Here is a 26,237-nt window from a genome sequence, read left to right on the forward strand (position 1 = left end):
ATGGCTATGCTATCTTGCTGGAAATCTCAGCTTCTGCCTTCCTTTGTGAAGGCACAGATGATTCCTTTTCATTTGACGAACAGGAAATGAAGTTGAGAACTTTTTGAGTGTTGTACTTTCTTTGGCATTATACAGGAAAGGGATCTTGGCTCGCCTGAGTCTGTCCAGTTCATTTTTAATTGTAGCTATTTACAGGACAAGTATCACCTGAAATTTTACTGAAATTTAATTTCATTTCTAATTTTAAATAAATTTTATCTTTCTTTTGTGGTGATTGTTACTGAATAGTTTTTCATTCACATCTAACTCTTTGTGATTCCATTTGGAGTTTTCTTGGTAAAAAATATGAATGATTTGTCATTTCCTTGTCCTTTACTTTTTTTAACTACAAATTTAAAAGATAATTCACATCATGTCCAATATCTAGACAGATATTTAAATCTCTTTATTTATACTGTTGTGAATCACTTTCCCTGTGTGTTTGTCATATTTATGCACTTGTATTAAAGTTTGGGAAAGAAAATTTTGTAACATGGTATAAACTAGGGTTCTTAACCTCTTTGTATCATGGAATTTTTTGGCAATCTAGTGAACCCTATGGATCCCCTTCTCAGAATGATACTATAAAATGTATAAAATGAAATATAAAGGCTTAGAAAGGAAATCAAAGATTAGAAAAAATAAAGAAGCATTGATTTTCCCATCTAAGTTTATGGATCCCCTGAAATCTATCCATAGATGCCCCAATTGCAGATAAAGAGGCCCTGATATAATAGAAAGATTGCTATTAGGAGATAGGGTGCAAGTCCTAGCCTTGTCATTGTTGCATGACAGTAGACAAATCTCTCTTCTTTATTGGACTTCCATTTTCCTTCTAATTCTAAAGTTCAGCTAGACTTTGAAGTACTTCCTGGATCTAAGATTCTATTACTCTGATATGCTAAGGGGCAACAATAGCCTGTCAGGATCCATCCTTCTGTCTTTAGATAACTTCAGCTTTCCTAGTAAATAATCCATATTCAGTATATTAATGTTCTTCAAATTTGGTATGTTTCATTAGATTAAAGGCAAAGATGGTGGCATTTTTAAATAGACACAATTCTCATTTGTAGAATTTAATTGAGTTAATGGGGGGAAACATTGGATTTGAAGTCAGGACCTGGATTCAAATCCCAACTCTGTCCCAATATACTGTCTTTATGACCTTGTGCAAATTATTTCAACCCTTTGGATCTTGATTTCTCCAACTATGAGATATTCAAATTGAAGTAAGTGACTTCTGAGGCTCCTTATCACTACAAATTGATGATCCTATAACTCTTAGTAAGACAGAATAAATACAGAAAATAAATAGATAAAGATAGGGTTTTTTTGTTTTAGCAAGACAAGGAAAAGGAGATGAGATCATTTTTATTCTATGTAATACACTGGACTGAAAATCTGAAGACATGAATTCAAACTGAAGTTTTAACATTGAGTAATTAGATGATGTTGGATAAGCCATTTGAAATATCTGAATTTCTGTTTTCTTAGCTGTACAAAGTAACATGAAGGTGATATATAGAAATGTGAATTATTATCATGATAATTTCATGATGTCACCATAGTTTATTTCTGTAGTAATGTATTTAGTCAGAATGCTTTTATTCCTATCCTCCTAGTCCTAACTTCATACTGTCCAATTCGGTACGTGGATTCTGAGAACAATGATTTAGAAGCATTAAGAAATTACAGAATGTTAAGTGTTGGAAGTTTAGACCTGTTTGAACAAGAAACTTTCCTTAACTCCTCTTATTTTCTTCTATTAACTGCTTCCTATTTGCCATTATATATATGCATATATGTACATATATGTACATATTTTGCCTTGTATATATTTGTTTGCATGTTGTCTCAAATCCCATTAGGTTGTAAACTCTTTGAGGACAGAGACTGTCTTTTGCCTCTTTTTGTACTCCTAGTGTTTAGCAGAGTACCTGGTAAAATGTAGGTGCTTCATAAGTGTTAATTGAACTTATTTGTGTCAACCCCACATTTTGCAGACAAGAAAACAAAATCAAACAAATACTATGATTTTCAGAAAGCCACATAGACTAACAATGGTAAATCTAGGACTAAGGGGTATTTAGATTTGGAAAAAAAATTCATTCTTTATCCTATAAAGAATATATGAAAACTACTCAAGAGTATCCTTAAATATTCCATGCACTATCAAAATTTCACCAAGTTTATCATCTTATGATTTTAAATCTAGGAGCTCATATAATGTCTTACAAATAACCTGGATAGATCCCTCTTTTAACGTTTAGCACTTTATTTGTAACCCTGTTTTTTTCTTTTATTTCAAAATAACTGGAGGTTGAATTGAGGTTTCAGATATAAACCCATAGCTACATATGTATGCACATAGGACTTGTTTTTCCAAGAAATTGCACTAGACAGTTGAGATGATGTGATATATTTGTTGATTAAGGCCACAGATCAGCCTGCTTATTCCCAAGTATAGGAGCTAACTATTTGAGTGCACTGAGAAATTTAACTATCAAGGGGTTGTATTTTTTTTGGGGGGGGGGGAACATACAGGGAATAGAAGGTATTATTATTTTCCCATTCCTGAGAGCTCACTTAAGGAAACAAAATGACCCATGCTGTGAAATCATTATTTTCTACTTTCCTTCAATTCAGAATGTCTCAGCTAATGTGCTTTACTAGGATTTTCAGATTGACTCAAAGTACAGTGATGAGTCTCCATCATAGTTGACAGTAGAGAACAAAATCCTCAAATGAGTATTGACTTAGGAATATGAGAAGATATTATAGGCTATACACACTATTTATGCTTTCTATTACATACATTTATTATTACTTTTATTACCTACATATCACAAAAAGGCATGATGTGATGTTCTCCACAAATTTAGCTTGTGCTTCCATTGCCTGTTAAGTACAGTTCCTATGACCACATTTTTTTCAGAAGATTTTCCAAGTAGCTTTATATAATGGATAAGGGATCTGGCATCAGAGTCTGAAAATTTTGGGATTAAGTCTTGTTTCTAAAGGGTCCCGTGTAATTCTGGGCTAGTCAGTCATTTAACCTCTTAGAACTCCAAGAAACTCTTAAAGATTTTAAGATCAGCTAGCCAATGTGTAGAGGAAGTCCCTCACCAGTAGCTACCAACACTAATGAAATCACAAGTCAAGTCAAAACCAAAAATAACTGAGTGGCAACAATGACACCAGAATCTTTTCCAGTCATCATCATGACATAAAGAAACACCTTGAGTTCTTAGAGACTTCCATTAGAGCATAGTGTGCTCTACTATGTGCATTGAGAATACAAAGGAAAACCAAAACCAATAGTCTCAAGCTTTTAAGGAGTTCAAGATCTAATTGAACAGACAACATACAGCCCATCTTATACAGGCAAAATAGACAGAACAAATTGAATATAAATCAAAGGTAGCCTCTTCCATCTTTCTCTCTTGAAACTAGAAACCAGGCACTCCTAAAGCAATTTTAGATGCTCAAAGAAAAAAAATGAAGTTGACCAGTCCTAAAAGGGTCCTTAAGAGTTGTGAAGAATCAAAGGACCACCCTGAAAAGTGTGATAAGGGGACAAGAAAAAAATAAAGTTCTCTTGCCTCTCACAAACTACCCCTATCTCCTCAATGTAGGGCAGGATCTTCATCTCCATCTATAAAGAGAGAGTTCCACAATAATGAGCTTTAGCACATAGATAACTGTAGAACAAATCCTGGCACATAACAAGCACTTAATACATGCTTGTCAGTTAACTGATCAGTTAAATGATTAATGGGTAGGTACTGTACATGGACAATGAACGAGGCCCAGAATAGAAGGGAATTGGATTGGAACAAAAATCTACTTTTTAATATCATTATTTTCCTAGACATTATGACAATTCTAATAATTGTATCTGGAAGTTTAAGAGACATAAATCAGTAGCCCCAATGAGGATACCAAAATTACCTAGAAACTATCCTAGCCAAGAAAATCCCAATCTATTTGCTAAACAGATTGAAATGGCAATGAAGTTTAATGCCCATTTAGAATACAAACTCAATTGTAATAATCTTAGGAAAAAGGTTGGCAGAAGAGTAGGAATATTATCACCTCAAAATATTGAAAAGCAGTTAAGAAAAGAACAAGTATTTTTTTGTTTCTTAATTTTTTGAAGTTGGTGAAAGAGCCAACTAAGAACAGTGATCCTAAGAGCATTTAAGGATGAGACTGGAAAGATAACAAAGAGACGGGAAATGAAAAGACCTAGAAATACTTTTATGACTAATTTTTTTTTTCACAATTGAGGAAAGTGGAACTACCATATTTAGACTCCTTTTACCTAGAATGCTGAAAGAAATGAAAATGGGACTGAATAGAGCAAAACTGGGGATAGCAACTCAACCAAACTAAGTATACATGGAAGAAATCTGTGCTTAAAGAGACACAAAAGAACTGAGGGACTGAATCTCAAAATAAATCTCTCACTCTCTATTTTCATCAGCAACCCTGCTTAGTTTGGACTTAATGAATATCATGCCACCCCCATAAACTCAAAAATCTTTTCAGCTTGCAGACTGACTGTTTTTGATACTCAGTACCTTCCAGCTCCCTCTACTTGGAGAGCTAGAGGGTAAGGCCGTATACTCTTTTCAAAGCCTTTATTTATAAAGGACTCAGAAGTTTCCACAACCTATTTTCTATCAGCATCTCTGCTTTTTTAGACTCCCAAATATAATGTCCCCATGTCTTCTTTTTCAGCTTTGCTGTGTATATTTCCCGTTAGATTGTTAGCTTTTTGAGGGCAGCTATTGCCTTTCTTTCATCTTTTTTGGTATTTCCAAAACTTAGCATAATTTCTAGCACCCAGTAACCATTTAATTAATGTTTATTTAACTGAATTGAAATATGTAAAAACAGGTTGAATATCACCAACATGGGAAAAAATCTGAATCTTATTGCCAAATAAAATGAAATAAAAAGATTATCAGCAACAGCAAGTCCATATTTATATTTACCCACCTATATGAGTTTTTAATGAAAATAACCTGTTTTCATTAAAGGCATTTTAATGAGGACATTAGAAGGGAACAATAAGGTTGCCTAGAGAGCTGGGTCTATAATCAGGAAGACTGAGTTCAAATCAGTGTTCAGACATATAGCAGCTGTAATTCCATCTCTGCCTGAGTTTCCTCAACTGTAAAACGGGGATTATAATAATATTTATATATATAAATATAGAGATATTTATATATCTCTATATTTATGTATCTCTCTATATAATATATAACATTGCAAGATTGTTGTGAAGATCAAATGATATATTTGTAAAGCATTTAACACAGTGTCTGGTACATAGTAGGTGCTATTTAAATGCATATTTATTTCCTTCTTTCCTTCTCTTCCCCTTCTGCAAGCAATATTCCATAGACGACCACATTTTTTCTCTGTACAATTGGCTGAAGTGAGTAGAAGAGAAGATCCCATTGTACTTACTGTTATAATAAAATTTAGTTGATAGGGCTAAATGCCTCTTCAAAAGTTTTCATACAAGGTCCTCCATAAGTATGTTAAAATCATATAAAATATGTTGAAAGATGTAACAACACCAATAATTTTGTTCAGTATCCTTCTAATAGTTAATACCAAGTATAACAGAAATATCCACGCATCTGTTGATAGGTACTGCTGCTGTTCATTGAAACTATCAACACACAGAGATTTAGGAAGTAAAACTTGGATTTATTATAATATATGATTTATGGCAGGCCCATAGTTCTTAATTAACTGAGGCAGGAACAGAGATTTCCTAAAGCTTGTATTTCTAATTACATCAGAAAGACAAGGAAAAGAATACAATTTTTGGATTTATAGTCATGAGAAAGAGACAAGAATTCAGAACTACTCAAGAGGAAAAATAGATTTACCTTTGGCAAATATACTTGTAAGATTTACATTTCAAGAATAGTCTTGTGAGATTTACATTTAAAAATCAGCCTTGGAAAGTTTGTAGTGGGCTAACTGAGAGGAAGGAGGTTTTATACCGTAAAAAATAACTGACAAAGAGAAAAATTCAACTCAGAGCTCCTTGCAGATTTTTCAGTAAGCACAGAAAAGGTAGTCATCTGAGACTTATAGTCACCAGATGGGTATCATAAATTCCTTTAATCCCTATCCAGATTCTTACACAGGTTAAAGAATAATTGAGAGTCTCAGCCGGTTTAATGTATCTTAAGGAAAGCCTCAGTTTTGCTATGACTTTTTTTCACAATTAAAAGTAGCCATGCTGAACTCAGAGAATAAAGAATCACAAATTCAGACAACATAAGCAAGGTAGGCACTTAATGCAGGTTCTGAGGTTGAGATGCAATAGAGTATGAATCAGTTCTCAGCCACCTATGCTAATTTTGGCCTGATAACACAAGGAAGTAGAGATTCTCCACCAGCCAGCACCACCCCACCTATACATGGAACCACTTGTTACAGCAAATGGAGAAATTTGAATGCTATGAATAAATTCACTTACCTTGGCAGTATACTTTCCAGGGATGTACACATAGCTGGTGAGGTTGGTGTGTGCATTGTCAATGTGGGCTCAATGTTTGGGAAGCTCCAAAGGAAAGGATGAGAAAGAAGAGGTGTTAGGCTACCTACCAGATTGTGGGTCCATAAAGCTATTGTGCTGACTTCATTGTTGAATATCTGTGAATAGTATTCCAGTGCCAGTCCAAGAAACTGAATTGCTTAAATTTGATATATCTTAGGAAGAATCTGAAGATCACTTGGTAAAATAAAGTATCAGACACTGAGGTCCTTTCTCAAGCTGAATTACCAAATGTTAAAACTCTGCTCCAATAGGCTTACCATGTTGCTCAAATGCCAAATTTATATTTACCTAAAAAACTATTTTATGGAGAATTCACATAAGTTAACTCCCACAGAGATCAGAAGAAGCAATACAAGGACCCTCTCAAGGTCTTTTTGAAACACTCTGAAATTTATTATGAAACATTGGAAATACTGGCACAGGGCTACTCAGCCGGTGTACCTCCATCAAAGGCCTTGAGCTCTATGAACAAAGCAGAATTTCAGTAGCTCAGAAGATATGTGAAAAGTGCAAATTTAGAAATTATCCACTCCAGATGTTCATATGGGCTATTTGTGCCTATGGTAAAGCGTTCCAAGCTCATACTCAGAGGCACTTGACCAGGTACCTTGATCCTGACATAGTGATGTCATTTTGATTTCCTGCTTTGAGAATTAAAGACAACTACCAACATAACTTTTCATTCTGTCAAGCCCAAGAACATTGCAGAGCCTTGAATGACATCCATTAACCTTGTATGACATCCATTAGCCTGACTATCCACACAGGAAGAAGCAGGTGGATGAAGAAATGAACAAAATCTGTTTTGTTCAGTCTGTGACGTATAGTTAATTAGATGACTATAGAACTGTTTTGTTAATTCATAAATGGACTGAATTGTCTCTGGGTACAAAGTTATTTTAATGAACTAAAAATGTTATAGAACAAATACCCCCCTTTTAACACCAGAATTCTTTTAATGATGGCTGTGAGTCATGGAATATCTACAATTTCATAAGACTTGAAGTAGAATATTATTCAGAAGGTGATAGAGAGGTCATTGGTTGATATGAGCAGCCCACAATGCAGTTTTTAAAAAAAGAAGAAGAAAGTATTCAGGAGTGATGTCAAAAATGTCATCAAACAAATGTAGGATTAGAAAACAATGTTGAGTCAGCCACATAGTAAAAGGAGTCACTGGATAAGCTGTTATGCTCCACTGGTATTCAGGCAATGTGAAGAGGATGCCAGAAATACCTCCAGCATATTGTGAACACTTTCAACGATGAACTTACAGGAAAATATGGACAAGATTTTAATTGTCAGCATGGATGAGCTGCAATCTGAATTGTAGGAGGGAGTACAAATATGATAAGACCACAGATGCCTTAAAATTTTAAAGTGCTTTTCTTAATGATGCTGCATAGCTGCAGCTCTTGGCATGTAAAATTGCAAGTGACCTGGAGGGCAACAAAAAAGATGCAGGATTACAAATAATAACAACTAACATTTATATAAACTTTGAGGTTTGCAAATCCTATTACATTTATTATCTCATTTGATTCTCTTAACAAGTGACTTGCTCATGATTATACAGTGAGATAAAATCAGTTTTTCTAATTAGCCTTTTTATTATTATTATTATTATTATTATTGTTATTTATCCTTCATTCTCAAAAAGGACCAATGACATCATGAGAGTTGCATTTAAATAACTATGAGCTAGATGGTTTTTACTAAGTAATATGAAAATATTGAAAACTTGCTAGTTCTTTTCCATAAGAGATAATAAAACTCATCTTGAGATTTGGTTCTTTGAGGTAGTGATAAACTCAAATAGAAATGGATTTCTGCATATTAACATAGAAAACCAAAAATTAACATTATGTTCTATTGTGTTTTTATTTATTGTATTGCATTGCATTGTGTTTTTATTTATTTTGTTTAACATTTCCCAATTACATTTTAATCTGATTTAGGAATGTATTAATCTGATTGGAACTGGAGTAAGTGGGTTTGATATCTCTTGAAGGTAGCTAGCCCAGGTTGCTGCCAAGGCTTTCTCATTTTTCCTCTTGAATACCAAAGATCACAAGGAACTTGAGCTCCCTCTCAGGTTTCTAACCATGGACAAACAACATGGCCAACAATGGGAAACTGCTCAGACAAATCTGCGTGGTGCATTTTACAGTCTCTTTGTTGAATATCTTCCTTCTGTAATAACTAACTAAACCTACTTTTAATAACTGATGAATAACTTACAATATATAATTTTGTTCGAATGTCATATTCAAACTACTAGTGAATTAGGTCCAATTCGTGTCCCATGAGTAGGGAGTGTCTAAGACAGCAATTGAATCAGATCTTCCTGACTCAAAATCCACCAAACTCACAAGAAGTTGCACACTTCTTGGTGTATGGAAGACAGGTATAACCCATAGAGGAGGTAGCCTGGCCATGCAATAAAAATGAAAGCTGATCAAGGAAAAACTTGCTTATTGCACTGACACACAAAAAAGATTAAAATACGGATTTCAACACACAGGGCAAGTCCTTCTCTAAAGGACATAGGTAGAAATTATATAGGATGAGAAGACTTGGGTAGTTAAAGTACTCAAAATCATTTGAGGTATTTAAATAAGTATAACAAAACAATGAGAATGGCCTGAAATTTAATAGTGGCATAGCAAATCACTTTATTGAAAGTTGAAGGGAACAAGTTCAGATTTGTACTTTAAAAACAGAAATTGGATTGGCTTTAATGCAAAGGAAGATCAGATCATCATATAGTTTCATAACACATTAATTCTGATACTAGTAAATCTTTCCCTAGAAATATGAGTATATTCCAAACCCTGCCTGCCTAAGAGCATCCTGTTCTCAATAATTTCTAGACACCTTTTATAGAAGAAAAATCTAAATTTGTTCCATTTATAGTGTTCCTTAAAATAATAAACAATTTAAAAATCATTAGAGAATCGTGCAATAAAGGCAAAGCTTACAAAATCCTGGCAATCACAATAATTCAGTAATAAACCTTCAATGAATGTAAGTGAAGAATAAAACTATTCAAACAATGAATGAAGGTGCCAGTGTTTTAAATCCAGAATTTTTTAAAATGAAACTGTCAGATTATTTGGAATTTTTCACACATTCAAGAGTGTCCCCAGGGAATGAATAATATTATACTGTTCCCATTTCATTTAGTTGCCTTGAGATCCTGTTGTTGAAATTACAACACTTGAAAATAACAGGAACATCCTGTTAACAAAATAAATTCCTAAGGTAAAATATTGATGCAAGTGAAGCTGATGTATATAGGGGAGGGAGTTGGTGGAGGGTCAAGGAGGAAGAGTGCTTGATTTGTAGTGGAGTAGCAAATGATTAGGGTTCATTGCTGATGTGATGGCAGCAACATATTTTTAGGTATATTTATCAAAAACTCATAAATCTACAACTGGCACCTTTGGGATCAGAGAGGCATTGATCCAGCCCCTTTATTTTGCAAATAAGGAAACTGAGGCCCAGGAACATTATCTTCTAAATAATACAATTTATTCTTTTGTTTGCATTTATACATATATACATATATATGCATAAATACACATACTCATGTATTTAAAATTTTGTATTTGAATTTACTTATTTATTCTTTTTTTTTTTTTTTTTTTTTTTTTTTTTTTTTTTTTTTTTTTTTTTTTTTTTTTTTTTTTTTTTTTTTTTTGTTAAGGCAATTGGGATTAACTGACTTGCCCAGGGTCACACAGCTAGGAAATGTTAAGTTTCTGAGACCAGATTTGAACTCAGGTCCTCTTGACTTCAGGCCTGGTGCCCTCTCCACCTAGCTGCCCTTTTTTTGAATTAAAAAAAAAAATTTGTTTGCTTGTATTGTGACATTTTTTCCCTTGAGTCTGGCCAAAAATCCCTAGATGGATAGGAAAGAATTTCTGAACCTGGAGTTCATAGGACTATGGATAGATTTCAGAGCTAAGAGGGTGGAAGAGTGGGAACTGGATGGAAGAAAAAATTTACATCTTTCATTTTCATTAACTTCAAGATGGAATTTAGTATTTTTTCACTTATGAATATAGGCAACAGAAATTATACTAAAAAAGGGTCTATAGACCCCCACACTGTCAGAGGGGTCCATGACATAAAAAAGGTTAAGAACCCCTGGCTTTAAGAAAACTTCTTCTAAGAATGCAGACAAGTCAATAGTGCCTGGGCCACTGAGACAATTGACTCACACAGAGTCATAGAGCCAAGATGTACTTGGAATTCAGTGTCTGTCTCTGACTTCAAAGCCTGATATTAGTATCTTACTAGAGTTGTACAAATTATGCTTCTAAGGAAACTACAAAGGATGCATTTAGGTCCCAATACTTACTTTTAATAACAAAAAGTAGTTGTTTTAGTGACTTGTTCAATAATAATCCATAAGAACATTATATATAAAAGAATAGTGTTCATACTTGTCCTAGGATAGATACTATCTGTGTTCCCATACAAATAGATGAGGAAAAGTTAACATTAATAAAATGTAATTTATATAGTGCTTTAAATTTGGCCAAGAATTTTACATACATTATCTCATTTGAGTCTTAAAACAACCCTTAGCGGAAATTCTATTACTCCCATTTTACATATTAGTAAACTTGGATCTGTGGAGATTAAGAGAAGGCTCACTGTGCTAGTAAATGTCTGAAGCAAGATTTAAATACAAAATACAAATTTTCCTAACTTGAATCCACAACTTTTCCTACTACATAGTGTAATACAGTATACTGGATCTAGATTCAGGAAGACCTGAGTTCAAATTCTAATTCAGATATCTACATGTATGTGACCTTGGGCAACTCCCTTGACTGTTATCTGATTCAGTTTTCTCATCTATAAAATGGGGACAATAATAGCACCTCCCTGCTAAGGGTTTTTATTTTTTAGGATCAAATAAGAATATTTATAAAGCATTTACAAACTTTTAAACACTATATAGATGCTTGCTATTATTTTTTTAAATTAGTATCATCGTCCACTATACCACTCTGCCTCTCTCACTCGTCCACAATAGACCCTAAACCTTTCTCAGTCTTCAGTAGCTTGCTCTCCTGTTTCTGATATTGGTTTAATATACTGCCTTCCTGACCTCCATCCCTTCTAAGAATTTATCATTGCTTTCTTGCTGACTCTCCAATCAGAAGAGGGTTAATGCAGTGCCTTGCACCCTGCTTGGTTATAGTCCTTGCTGGAATCCAAATGAGTCTAGAAACTATTAAATAGAAAAGGTCAAGAACAGATCTCTGGGGCTCTCTACTAGACATTTCTGTACAAGTTGACATCACCCCTATAAAAATCTACCATCATCTAAACATCATCTTTCCAATTTGTGTACAAATATATGATGGAGATTTTGTCAAATTTTCATTAAAATAGAGACAATGCTGAGTATCTGGCTGATCATCCACTCTAGTAACTTCCAGAACAAAGAAAAGAAATAAGATTAGTCTGGCATGCCCTATTGTAGGTGAAATCATGCTGCTTTTTAGAGATTATGACTTTTGTTTCAAATAGTCACCAACTTTCTCTTTAAATATGTCTTCTGTTGTTGTTTGTTCTTCGAAGGGGACCCTGACATCAGGAAGGAAATGCTATGACATGTTAAGGAATTTGGATTTAAGGTAGAGCTGTGCAAGGTCACCTGCCTCACTTTCCCCTCTAGAGCCATCTGCGTTCAGTGGTCAGATCAGAACGACTGGAGATGGTCCTGGATGAAATGAGAGATTTTAACCTTTTTAAGCTAGGGTCTTTAACAAATCAAGTTTGACTGTGGCCATACCCACTCAGTGATTAAGGCCAGGTAGCAATTGAGGCAAAGAATCTCTTTCACTTTATCAAAAAAAAAAAATCTAAATAAATAAAAAAATCTGGGAGGGGAAGATCTTTAGAGTTTCTGGTCAGTGCTATTTACATTCAATCTGAGTCAATGTCTTTTAGAATTTTGCCATGGATAGAAATCAAATTCATTCTGACTAGTTTGAAGAATTAACTTTCTTCTCTTTTGATGAAAGGCATCATGATTTTGTTTCTCATTCTTTCCCATATCTTCCCATTCTCCATATTTATTTAAAGATAGATCCAATATCTTAATACCTGAAGATATAGTTTGTCTTGGCATAGTACAGCAAGGTGCATAGGTTATTGAGTTGGAGTCAGGAATATGTAAGTTCAAAAGTGACCCCAGCTATTTACTAGCTCTGTGACCTTATGCAAGAGACTTAACACTTTTCTCATACATAAAATAATAACATGTATTTGGAATTTATTACAAGGGTCAAGTGAGATAATATTGTGGGCAAAATTTTAAAATCTTAGCTATCATTATTAACTCAATGAAGACAGCTTAGTGTACATTTAGCATTTTCCCACTAATCTTGATTTTCAATTTTTCTTTTTTTTTTGCATTTATTTTATTATTCTATTTTTTTGTTTTCCTTCCTAACCTAGAGATAGTTCTCCTTGGTAAAGAAAACAAATAAAAGCTTTGTAATTCACTCTCCTATTATCACCACCCAATCAATCCCCAGAAGCCATTTGATTCATTCATTAATCTTCCTCTTACCCCAACATGGGTTGATGAAGATGAAAGCAAGATGAAGATGAAAGTCTTTCGTATTATTCCTAGAAAGGTCATCATCAACGTCAACTAACCTTCTATTTTACTGGATCAGGAGACACTTTTATTCTGATTTTCAGTTAATTGCTCTGGCTTCCATCTTCTTTACCCTGTCTTTTTAGAATCTTCTCTTCCTCATCAGAATCCCTTCTCTGTGTCATCAAAATTATTATTAAATTATTAATTGTTCTTGTTAAATTTTAGGCCCTAAAATTCCACAGCTACTGCTGAATAGGGGCCCCTCTTTGCTGCCAGAGAAATGTTGTTATAATGTACTTCTGGATTCCTGAACTAGTCCAGACACTTCCAGGCTCTAGAAGGTTTGTTTCTAGAGATCTGAACTTTTACCTCATAGTCCAAGCTTCTAATAGACAAAGACCTTGTAAACTTTAAAGCTTCAGAAAAATGAGATGTGTTTTTTTTAACTTTCCATATAACTTAGCATAATACCTCAAACTCTATATTTGTTGGTTGATTGATCTGAAATAAATAAGAAAGTGTATTCTTTATTTTTGGAGGACACTTTTCAAATATCTAACCATACAAAAATACCTTTTCATAGGTTTCTGCATAAATTTTGGGAGTAATTTTAAAATTATAGTGGCAATGATGGGAAAGAAACTTAGTACATGAATGCAATGGAATATCATGTGTCATAAAAAAATGGCAAGATGAAGTCCTTTTCTACTCTCAAATAAGAAGAATTCAAAGAATCATGAAAAGATTTATATGAAGTGGTACAGTGAAATAAATAGAACTAGGGAAACAACATGCATAATGATTATAACAACACAGAACTCAGTTCTGTGTAATTGTACTGACCAAATTTGACTTCGAGGGAAGAGTTGAGAAAATATGCTTCTCTCCCTTCTTTGCAGATTTGGAAGACGAGTGACAAAGGGCAGAGCCAGGGTCAGGGTATTTGTTATTTTTTCTCAAGTGCTTTTTTTTTTTTCTTCTGTAATATTTGTTAGAAAAGAAGACTTACAAGGGAGGAAGCAGGGCTGGAGAATAAACTGAGATGTGAGTGTGGATGAATTAAAGATCAGTGAAAATAGGATTTTTAAAATGAAACACCTATGCAGAACACAACTAGGAAGAAGCAATCAAAGGTCCGTAGTAGTCACTACTATTTAGGCAAATAGTATTCCTTTATTATTAAGTAAGTTCAATAAGGTCATCATTTTGGAAAATAAAAATGAATTGGGAATAAAAGGAATATTAAAACCAGAAGCATTCTGTTGAGTTTTATTTATACCTGATAGGCATTTTCATAATGAATAACATCTGTATTCTTCAACCACTGTGGTCAACATTAAAATATAGTCAGTTCTTCTCTGCACAAATTTCTATCGATGAGGACTAGTTATTTTCTGGTCACAGGATAAGCTTGATAATAAAAATGTCCAATCAACTTTTTTTTTAAAATCAGCCAGATCAACTAGGTACTGCTGAAATGTCCAAGTAAAGAGGAAATTATGTTAAAGTGCAAACAAAACAAAAAAATAATTCTTCATAAAACTGCCCTATTTGAAGTAACATGAAGAAACATAACCCATACTATATCCCATATTAGTTCAGAAGATCACTTCTAAACACATGTGTCTTGGAAATTCCTTTTGGGTCTTGGTTGGAATTGGGTATCTACTGAAATCCCTTTCTAATCCTAAAGTCTATGATTCTGTGCCTCCCTTAAAAACAATGATGACAACAACAACAACAAAAATCAACACAGAGAACTATAGGATGGAAGCTTATCTTAATCTTTTGTTAAAGTTTATTTTATTTTAATCTTAATGTTTCCCCAAAATATATCCCCAAAACTTCAAACTCTAAACCAAAAAGTTAGTTATGGTTTAAATGTTAAATTTGTTCTTGCCTAGCTAGATGATTTTGGGCTACTCACAGGATTCTCTAAGCCTCCTTTGCTCCTTTTAAAAAGTTACAGAATTACAATGCCTGCTCTTCCCAACTTTAAGGGAGTATTAAGAAGTAAGACTGACTAAAGAAACATTTATTAGGTATCTATTATGAACCAAGCTCTGTGCTAAGAAATTCAGAAAGCTCTTTTCAAGACACAATCTAATCAAAAAGCTCTCATTATTTAGTTTCTTGGGAAGCATACACAAATAGATGTACTGCTAAATGGAAATATGCAAAGTACTATGAGAATCTGGAAAAGAGAAAGATTACTTCCTAGTCTGGAGATGAAGGAAGCTTGATGCTTATCATCTGACATAGATCCTGAAGGAATAGCAAGATTTCATTATATTGGAACAAGAAAAGAAATATATTGTAGGCTTAGAAAATTTCCTAAGAAAGTCACATAGATGAGAACACATGGAATGGTTCTGTGAAACAGTAAGGAGGCCAGTGCCACAATGAAGCTATGATTTCAAATCTTGCCTCAGACACTTCTTGATTGTATGACCTTGAGTAAGTCACATAAGCACTCAGCCTCAGTTTCCTCATCTGTAAATCTGGGATAATAATACTAATTAAATTTTGAGTCTGATTTCCCTAGAGGTTGATGGTACCCTAGTCTAGTGGTTTTCAATATTGAGGATCTATCCAAAGAGTTTTTATTTAGGTAGATTATATTTGTGGATATTTACCATATTAGAAATAAAAACTAATTCTGAATTTGTAGATGTACTAAAAGATTTTCAGAGACCTCCAAGATTCTCTGGATCATACTTTAAGAACCACTGCCCTAGACTAGTATTATCAAACTCAAATAGAAAAGGAATCCACTAATCTTTATATAGTGATCCCTACAGATATCATTTTCTATTAGTTTTTAATATATTTATTTTTTAAATATTTCCCAATTATATTTTAATCTGCTTTGGGCTACTCTCAGGAGTGGTATGTGACACATGTGACCCAAAGGCCATGTGTTTGACACATCTGTCCTACACAATAATAGAGGAGTTAAGAGTAAGAGACAGTTTGGGGGGAGGGGAAGATAATGAGCTCTGTTTTAGACATAAAAATATATTAAAAACATTTAATTATAAATGTCCAGTAGGCAGTTAGAGATGCAAGATGGAGGCCGGGAAAGAGGTAAGTACTAGACAAATTGATCTGAGAATCATCTGTATTAGATGATCATCAGATCAATGAGTGCTGATGAGATCACCAACTGAATATCATTGAGGAAGAAAAGAAAAAAACCCAGGACAAAATATGCAGTTAAGAGGCTTGATATTTATGAGGGATCTAGCAAGAAGACTGAGAAGTGACACAGTGTCACAAAAAACAGGGGGAGGAAGGTGTATCAAAAGAAAAAAATGATCATTTGTGTCAAAGGCCACAGAAAGGTCAAGAAGAATAAGAACTGAGAAAAGATAATTAGATTTAACATTTAAGACATCATTGGTAACCAGATAGATTTAGTTTCAGTTAAATAATTCAGTAAAATTAATTTCAATTAAAATGAAGTAGCAAGCCAAACTATATCCCCTTATGGTCTTCTCTATTAGACTGTTACCTTCTCAAGAGTAGGGACTATCTTTTTGCCTTTGTGTACTTTGTATAGCGCCTGGCTCATATAGCAAGTGCTCATACATGCTATTGGCTAATTGAAATTAATTTCCCATTAATTAATTTGGAACAAAAAATACTCAACACTTTAAGGTGTGAGGTCAGGGATCATTAGTGATTGGAAGAAAGGTTGGAGAAAAAGTAAGAACCAAAAGAAAAATAGCAACATCCGCCTGTGACTCAGTAAAAAAAAAGTTCTGGATATCATTCTGAAGAGAAATTAGCAAAGGTTAGAAACTATTAGTGAAGGGAAAACTTACACATGAAGATGAAGAAAAGAGCAAAAGTTAGTCATATTCAAGGAGAGAGCCAAAAGGAGTGTTTATTTAGCAGGGGGAAAAAACAATAACTGGAAACTACTATAGATGCTTTGAAGCTAGATGGACTGGTAATTACTAGTACCACACTTTATTTTTTTCTCTTTGAAAAATCAATTCCACATGGCCTTTCCCTATTCTTATGGTATCTGGTCTCATCTTAAGAAATACTGCCAGTGAGTTAATTTTGACTACGCCCTTAGCACTATTCTGTGCATAGTATTTGGTCTGCTCATTTCTTAACAGCATATTCAGTTTTTCCAAGAATTTTGTTCCCGGCCCCATTTCAAAACCTGTTCTGACATTTCCTAAATGTGTTCAACATTTCCTAACTCTAGACCCTTGACATGTGTTCACTTCTTAAATTATTGCTATTTTACTCAACCAAGGTAGAGTAGATTTTTTACTGGGTCTGCTTATTCTCTCTTTGGTGGCAGAGTGCATGGCTCCTACCATAATTAACCTCTGTTTAGACACGAACATTTTTGATCAGTCCTATTGGAAGGTGTCTTCAAGTGTTGTTGGTCAGAAAGTCAGAACAGAAGCTGAAGGGATTGTCAAAGTAAGAAGTTTTCAAAAAAGTAAGTTGATGTATGATTTAAGGCTCAGCTTTTTAAACTATGGGTCATAACTCTATATAAGGTCTCATAACTGAATGTGGAGGTCACAAAATTATGATTTATTATCAGTAAATGTTTAATTTATATGTTTGTTTTAAATGCCTATAGATCCAAAGTCACATAAAGATTTCTCAAGCAAGAAGGGGATGTGAGTAGAAAAAGTTCAAGAAGCCCTAAATTCCTCTTCCAGCCATCATTTGCCTGCCATGAAATGAAATTCTCAACAGTTAGAATCTGTGATGGACAAAGATATCAGAGCTTTTTAGAAAGGTAGTAAAATTGTCGCCTCCAAGTGATCCTTTTAACCACCTGCCATTTGAATATCAGGACAGATTGCTTTATTTGGATGGATCCCTACCATGTGTCTTTGGGAGAGTAAGGCATAAGAGATTTCTATTACAGTGTTAAACAACTGTCTCGTGTCATCCAGATTCTCTCCTATGAAAATAAAAGCCCAGAGAGTAATTCACTTTTACTCTCAATTAATATACTATGTACTAAATAGAATCCAATGTTGGAATTTTTATCTTTGTTCATTCCATGTGGAATTTTTCTGAGGGGGAGATACCTGCTATCAGACATGAAATCCTTCTGCTTTGTTCTTCTCCCCCCAAATCACTCATCACAGTTACTATTCCCAGGATTTCCATGGGAAGAACTGAGGTTCTGAGGGTTCCTAGCCTCAGTTCCCCATATTCCATTCTCTATTCTGCCTTACTTCATTGACTTTCACCGTTTTGTATCATGCCATTAAGAACTTCTGGCCTTCGTGCTTTGGCTGGCCAACTTCTCTCTTCTCATACCAAACCACATAACTGAACTGCAAGTAATTGCAGTCTCTGCCTCTCTCTCTGTACTTCTGCACTTACAGCACTCAGGTCAATGTATAACTGTCTCAATGTTGCATACATCAGTCCTCTGCCTACTTCTTGACCCTGCTAACCAATGAAAAATACATTTAATAATAGCTAACATTTATGTAGAACTTTCTATGTGCCAAGCACTGACAAATATCACCTAATTTGATCCTCACAACAGTTCTGGGGGAAGAGTTACTTTTCTGATTCCCATCTTAAAGATGAGGTAACTGAGGCAAGCAGAAGTTAAACACATTTCTTGGGGTCAGCAGCCAATAATTGAGGTCCTCCTAACTCCAGTCTAGCACTCTATCTACTGTGCCAAATGAATATCCTTTGTAAATATTTCCATAATGGTAAGAGGTAGGGAAGAAATCTTCCTATTCAAACCATATCATCTTCATTTCTTTTCCTTTCCAAGCCTCCAGCAGTCCCAGTGGTACTGAAGGTACTTGTTCATTAAACAACTTTTGTATGCAAAGCACTGTGCTAGCTATTGGACCATGTGTAACTTTAAAATAATGCAGTGTTTATGCTCATATGAAACTTAAAAGTCTAGGGGTTTTAATCTAGAGCCCATGAGTGTGGTTTTAAAAATATATTATGATAACTATATTTCAATAGAATTAGTTTCCTTTGTAATCCTACATAGTTTATAATGTACATTTAAAAACATTACTCTGGTTCCAGATCACTATTGATCAGAGAAATGCACATTAAGACAACTCTGAGATACCACTACACACCTGTCAGATTGGCTAAGATGACAGGAAAATATAATGATGATTGTTGGAGGGGATGCGGGAAAACTGGGACACTGATGCATTGTTGGTGGAAGTTGTGAACGAATCCAACCATCCTGGAGAGTAATCTGGAATTATGTCCACAAAGTTATCAGACTATGCATACACTTTGATCCAGCAGTGCTACTACTGGGCTTATATCCCAAAGAGAGCTTAAAAAAGGGAAAGGGACCTGTATGTGCCAACATGTTTGTGGCAGTCCTATTGATAGTGGCTAGAAAGTGGAAAATGAATGGGTTCCCATCAATTGGAGAATGGTTGGGCAAATTATGGTATATGAATGTTATGGAATATTATTGTTCTATAAGAAATGACCAGCAGGATGAATACAAAGATGCTTGGAGAGACTTACATGAACTGATGCTAAGTGAAATGAGCAGAACCAAGAGATCATTATATACGTCAACAACGATACTGTATGAAGATGTATTCTGATGGAAGTGGATTTCTTTGACAAAGAGACCTAATTCAGTTTCAATTGATCAATGATGGACAGAAGCAGCTACACCCAAAGAAAAAACACTGGGAAATGAATGTAAACTGTTTGCATTTTTGTTTTTCTTCCTAGGTTATTTTTACCTTCTGAATCCAATTCTTCCTGTGCAGCAAGAGAACTGTTCGGTTCTGCACACATATATTGTATCTAGGATATACTGTGACATATTTAACATCTATAGGACTGCTTGCCATCTGGGGGAGGGATTGGAGGGAGGGAAGGGAAAAGTCGGAACAGAAGTGAGTGCAAGAGATAATGTGTGTTGTACATGAACTCTGTCAATAAAAAGTTATTTAAAAAATTACTCTGAGAAAGGTTACCTAGGCTTATTCAAACTCCCAAAGAAATTTTGGATATGAGATACATATCCAAATGTATCTCATTTAAAATTAAAAAATCAAGAGCCCTCAGTTTAGAGAGAGGAGGAGTAAGAAAAAAACATATAACACAGAAACATTATTTCTTAAATGTGTTAAAGAGTTATAAAACAAAGAACTTTCTGAAGGCCTGGAAGAAAGCCTATAAAGATTGAGATAGAAGTTGGGGGTGGAGACCAAGGAATGGTGAAAATAGAATGTGAGTTGTACTTTAAAGAATGGATAGAATTTCAGTAGGTGAGAAACATTGAAGGAGGGCATTCTGGCCCAGAAAATACTATGAATAAAGGCACAAAAGCAAGAGAGTGTATTCAGAGAATAGAAGGAGGTAGGGTTAGTTGAGGTAGAGGGAATCCAGTTTGGGTAGAACCTAGAGTTTTAATTATGGTTTGGAATAAAATAGTATGAGGAAGGTTAGAGGTTCAATTGTATTATACTATAAAGGGCTTTGGATACCATAAAAGAGAGTTTGACCTTTAGGTGGCAGGCAATAGATTGAAATTTTTTGACCAAAGAAATGATATGATTAGATCTACAGAGATTCTTCTGGCATGGCTCTGCATACTGGATTAAAGTAGGAAAGAGTAAAGGCAGGAAGATCTATTAGTAGATGTCCAGGTAAGGAAAAACTTAGGGACAGAATACAGAGTAGGAGACAGATGAGAAGGATGCTATGGAAGTAGAATTATAACTGAAAGGATTTGAAAGATTAGGGAAGAGAAGAATCAGAGCTTAGGCCAAGATTCATATAAGCGTGAAGTCAGAAAAAGGAACAACTTTAGATGGAATTATAATAAACTCATTTTGAGAGATATTAAGTTTAAAGTACTAGTCAGACATCCAGATAGAGATGTCCTTTGCATAGTTGGAGATAAAGGTCAGGGGTTTAGAAGTGAGATCAGAATTTCAGATATAGAACATCTCTAAAGCTTTAGTAAGTAAAACTGTAAAAGGAACAGTGATAGGTACCTGGGAAACATCCACTTTATGGAGTTCAAGCTAGATAGCAAAGTGGATAGAATGCTGTACCAGAAGATAGGAAGACCTGAGTTCAAATACAGATTCAGACACTGGCTAGTTTGTATGACCCTAGCAAATCTCTTAACCCCTCTCTGCCTCAGTTTCCTCATCTGTAAAATGGAGATAATAATAGATGAACCTTATTTGGATTAAATGAGATTAAAAATTGTAAAGTACTTAGTACAGTTTCTGACACATAGTGAATACTGTATAAATGTTTACTATTATTAAGAAATTAAGTTGAAGAAAGAACAGTTAGAAAGACAACAGCAGTCAAACTGGAAGGAATGGGGTTTCTAATGTTAATGGGAGAGTGGGTAGCTAGCAACTTAGGGTGGTCATGTCAAAAATTTTAGAGAAGTCAAGGAAGTCTAGGCCCTAAGAAAAGACCAATAATTGTTGCAAGAAAGCTTCTGGGAACACAGTAGAATGTCAACATCTTAATGGTGGGAACTCATTTTTATCTTGGTTTCACAGACACATTATCATGTTACCTTAAACATGGGGGATTTTTTTAACATGTTTATTGAATTTAAGAGAGCAGTTCTGGCAGAAGCCCAATCACAAGATACCAAGAAAATAGTGTTACTTGGAATCAACACGTTTTTTTCAAGAAGTTTAGTGGTGAGAAAAAGAATACAAAGAGAAAAGTAGTTAGATGAACAGAATATAAAGGTTGTGAGAAGGCTTTTAAAGGACTCATATTTATAGGTCATGAGGGAGAGCCAATAAAAAGGGAAATACTGAAGATTATAATGCTCTCGAATATTTCCACTTTAAAAGAGAAATTTGCAGTATCAGCAGAAACTTGTGAACTTTTTATTTGGATAAAATATGGAGAAAATAGGAATTCACTATGAACTTTCACTCTGAACTTTCAAGTTAATGTGAATTATTAATGTGAGCTAATCTTATACTTTTTGAATAAGATTTATATTTCTTCAGTTGTGTTTTTATTGTGACCGAAAATATTTGCCTGATTAGAGAAATGCAAGTATAAACAACTTTGAGGTATCACTTCATACTATTGGATTGGTTAACATGACACTACTGGATTGGCTTACATGACAGAAAAAGAAAATGTTAAATGTTGGAGGGGATGTGGGAAAATTGGGACACTGATGAATTGTTGGAGTTGTGAATTGATCCAACCATTCTGGAGAACAATTTGGAACTAAACTCAAGGGCAATAAACTGTGCACACCTGTTGATCCAGAAATACCACCACTAGATATGTATCTCAAAGAGACAAAAAAGGAAAAAAAGACCCACATGTACAAAAATATTTATAGCAGCTATTTTTGTGGTGGCAAAGAATTGGATGCCCATCATTTGGGAAATAGCTGAACAAGTTGTGGTATATGAATGTAATAGAACATTATTGTGCCATAAGAAATGATAAGCAGGTAAATTTTAGAAAAACCTAGAAAGGCTTAAATGAACTGATGCTGAGAAGAACCAAGACCCCATTGTACACAGTAACAAGCAACATTGTGCAATGATTAGCTGTAATAGACTTAACTCTTTTCAGCAACACAGTAATCTAAGACAGTTCCAAAAGACTTGCAATGAAAGATGCCATCCATGTCCAGAGAAAGAATTATGACAATGTAGATAAAAGCACACTGTTTTCTTTTTTGTATTTGTTTTTTCTTTTGCATGTTATTTTCTTTTGTTCCGATTCTTTTTTCATAACATGACTAATATGGAAATATGTTTGACATGTTTATACATGTATAACCTATATTAGATTGCTTGCTATCGTGGAGAGGTTTGGGGAAAGAAAGGGAGAAAAAAATTGGAAGTCAAAATCTTATAAAAATGAATGCTGAAAATTATTTTTACATGTACTTGGGGAAAAATAAAGTACTATTAAAAACAAAAAGAAAGAAAGAAAATATTTGCTTGAGTTTTAGAAGAATGAGAGACTCAGAATAGGAGTAATGGAACTATAACTATTTTGTGGGTTTTTTTATCTCTCTGAGAAATAAGGCACTATGCCTGAGAACCCACCACTGTCAAAAAGTCCAAAGTTTTGGGGAGACTGGTTGAGTCTGACAGAGCTCAGCTCCCCACATGCCCCATATCCTGCTTCCTACTCCAGAACTGACTTTCCAACATTAGCTCTTCAATCCTGACTTCCTTTCATTTCAATTCCAAAACAAAATACAACAAAATATTCTGATCTTTGGTTTACACACTTTTTGACCCTTATTTCAGCCCTCTACCTTCCATCCAAATGATTGCCCTTATTTATTCAGCTCCTACTAGATTGTGAGCTTTAGGAAGACAGGCACTTTCTCTCTCCAAACACATAATATAGTATTCAACATATCATAAATTCTTAACAAATGTTTGTCTTTTCAAATTTGTAATTGAATTGAAAAAATAATTACCTCTACTCCTCTTATAGTTTATATTTAAATTATATATTGTCATATTTATTACATCACATTATATTTAAATATAAGTTATAGCTTAAATTTCAAACCTTGCTATGGTTTAAAAATGAGCTTTAACTGTTTGGGAGCTATTGGTTGATTGTGTAGCATGTGATTTTGCAAAGACAAGATGGCTTTGTTGAACTTTATTTAAATTCAGCCAACACTGGTGATTACCTGGTATCTGTATGCCTGTGTCAACATCTGAATGGAATCTTTTGTAAGATTTTCAGGAGCAGGAACTATGTCTTTTTTCATATTATTCCCTCACAGTGGTCTCAGATTGCATATTAGAAAAACAAAGTCTGTTAAAGCCAATATACACATTCACAGGTGATCCAAGGTACCTCTATTTTTAGTACTATGATATCCAGGTTCAAGGGCACTCTTGTTTGCTTGTTTTATTGAATTTGGGGCCCATTTACTGGAAGTCCCAAGTCCTAAACATACTGATAAGTATAAGAGAGCTTTAGACATGGTGTCACCAAATTAAATTCTCAATTGTCTATGGACCATCTCGTTAAAAATGAAGATCATAGAACTTAGATATCTCTTTGAATGAGATAAGGACTACAAAGACCAGAACCATGTTAACCATGCAAATAGAAATACTCTAGGCTCCCTACACTGCTTATCATTGCAAAAGTCCATCTCTTTAACAATAGAAATTTCCCAGTGAGGCTATATCCATATGAAAGCCTGATAGTAACTTTTTTTTTAAAAAAGTTATACAACTTCCTTCAGAAGAAGAATACATTTATACCAGTAGCTGTTTATGCTGAATATATGCTCATATTAAGAGCATTTTCAGCCTTTGATGGAAGGATTTTGGTATTTTTCAGATGAATTTAACATTCTGAGGGTATAATTCAAATTGCCTTTGAATAATTCCATTGTGGCTTTGGGCTACATTATTCAGATAAAAAGGAAACCAGCTTTATCTTTCAAATATTTTGTTAGATTTTTAAAAGTTTCCAAGTTATGGAAAATTGCAAAACTATCATCAAACCAGTATAACATTGATCAGACCTCCTCTCTTCCTAAATGAGGTTATTTTTTAAAGCCTTTAATATAAGGGGGAAAATTGGCAAATAGGGACATGACCTCCTTAGAATGGCAAACTATCATTTTTCTGCATAAAGTTATAAAAACCTTAAAATGTGAAAGATTTTTCTAGTTCTTTTACTCAACATCTCTCCTCAAGCCAAGCTCCAGTTCAAGTAGGGAAACCTGCCTATCTAAAAGTTCAAAATTAAAAAAGTAGATCATTAGTGCGTTATTTTGAAGGATTGCCATATTTGTATTTGATTATTACTTTTCTAAATACCAAAGTAAAGAAAATGTCTCTGAACCTTTTCTCTTCCAGATGTTTTATCCCAAATGTCTATGCTGCTCTCTTCACTGCTGCTCTCATTCCCTTGATGTGTCTTGTGGTAGTATTTGTAGTCTTCATCCATGCCTACCAAGTGAAGCCTCAGTGGAAAGCTTATGATGATATCTTCAGAGGAAGAACAAATGCTGCAGGTAGGAGATGGTAAAATTGGAACAGTTCTTAACAGTCAAAAAGAATGCTAGAACAAATTGTTGTTGACCCATCTTCATTGTATTAGGAACAGTTTTATTACCCATTGTCCTGTTAACTAACTCAGGCACTGAAATCCATAGGCTGAGAAATTTGATTTTCCTTCCTCCTCGAGGTTGCAGGAATCCCTTCTTAATTCCCTAAGTTTGCATGTAGGTAGAACTGATCTCAGAATAACCGTTGGTTCAGGCATTAAATATAATGTGCCAAGTTTCAGATTTTCAAAGAAGCAATATCAATCCTAAGGAGACCCCCATATTAGTCAGTGATGTAGAGGCATCTGCCATATTGGCAAGATCTGGTCTTTGATCAATACGGCAGAACAGCCAGCCAGTGTTTACTATATTTGTGCCTCAGAAGATAATATTTAAGACTTGTTAATTCCTTTCTCTCTGAACTTCCTATGGAAATACTTTCCTCACATTTCATTGCAAGTAGGTTTCTTTTGGTTTCTTGCTATCTTTCTTTTCCATAGTGCCCTTGGACTACATAATTCAGACAATGTTTCAGATATCAATGCTTAAATAAACTGCCAAGAAATGGATGCTTAAGGAATGGCTTTAATATATTGGAGTTCCTTATAATCAAACACAGCAAATCTTCCATAATTTGTGAAATCTCTTTATTCCTCTCGGGTTTCAAAATCTTCTTCAGTGTCAAATAAACTCCCAAAATGCCCTTAAGTGGTATCTTTTGCATTTGGAGAACTGATTTTGCTGACAGATGTGCAAAAACATATGTAATCAGACAGTTTCATAAGTGACTACACATGTCTGGATGCTTAAAAACTCCAGTTTTTCCAGCCTAAATTGGCATTCATTTTAGTTCATTTTTTCCTTGCTGAATCATACTTAGCACAGGTTTTTATGATCTGATTCATTTTTGGTTAGATTAGACT

General features: G+C 34.3%; 1 protein-coding gene and 1 long non-coding RNA gene across 4 annotated transcripts in view; one reads left to right on the forward strand and one right to left on the reverse strand.

The window, feature by feature from the left end:
- Positions 1 to 7,054, reverse strand: part of LOC116423430 — a 53,593-nt gene extending 46,539 nt beyond the window's left edge. For all 3 annotated transcript variants that reach the window (XR_004234045.1, XR_004234043.1, XR_004234042.1), the window contains exon 1: positions 6,676 to 7,054. This is a non-coding gene — a long non-coding RNA (uncharacterized LOC116423430). The remainder of the gene's footprint in view (positions 1 to 6,675) is intronic.
- ADGRV1 (adhesion G protein-coupled receptor V1) overlaps positions 1 to 26,237 on the forward strand; it is a 668,591-nt gene that overhangs the window by 487,426 nt on the left and 154,928 nt on the right. Inside the window, exon 86 of the mRNA XM_031938764.1 lies at positions 25,124 to 25,281. Coding sequence (XP_031794624.1) covers positions 25,124 to 25,281 — 158 coding nt within the window. The remainder of the gene's footprint in view (positions 1 to 25,123; positions 25,282 to 26,237) is intronic.

Source organism: Sarcophilus harrisii, chromosome 1 (genome assembly GCF_902635505.1).
Source record: "Sarcophilus harrisii chromosome 1, mSarHar1.11, whole genome shotgun sequence".
In the NCBI taxonomy this organism is placed as follows: domain Eukaryota; kingdom Metazoa; phylum Chordata; class Mammalia; order Dasyuromorphia; family Dasyuridae; genus Sarcophilus; species Sarcophilus harrisii.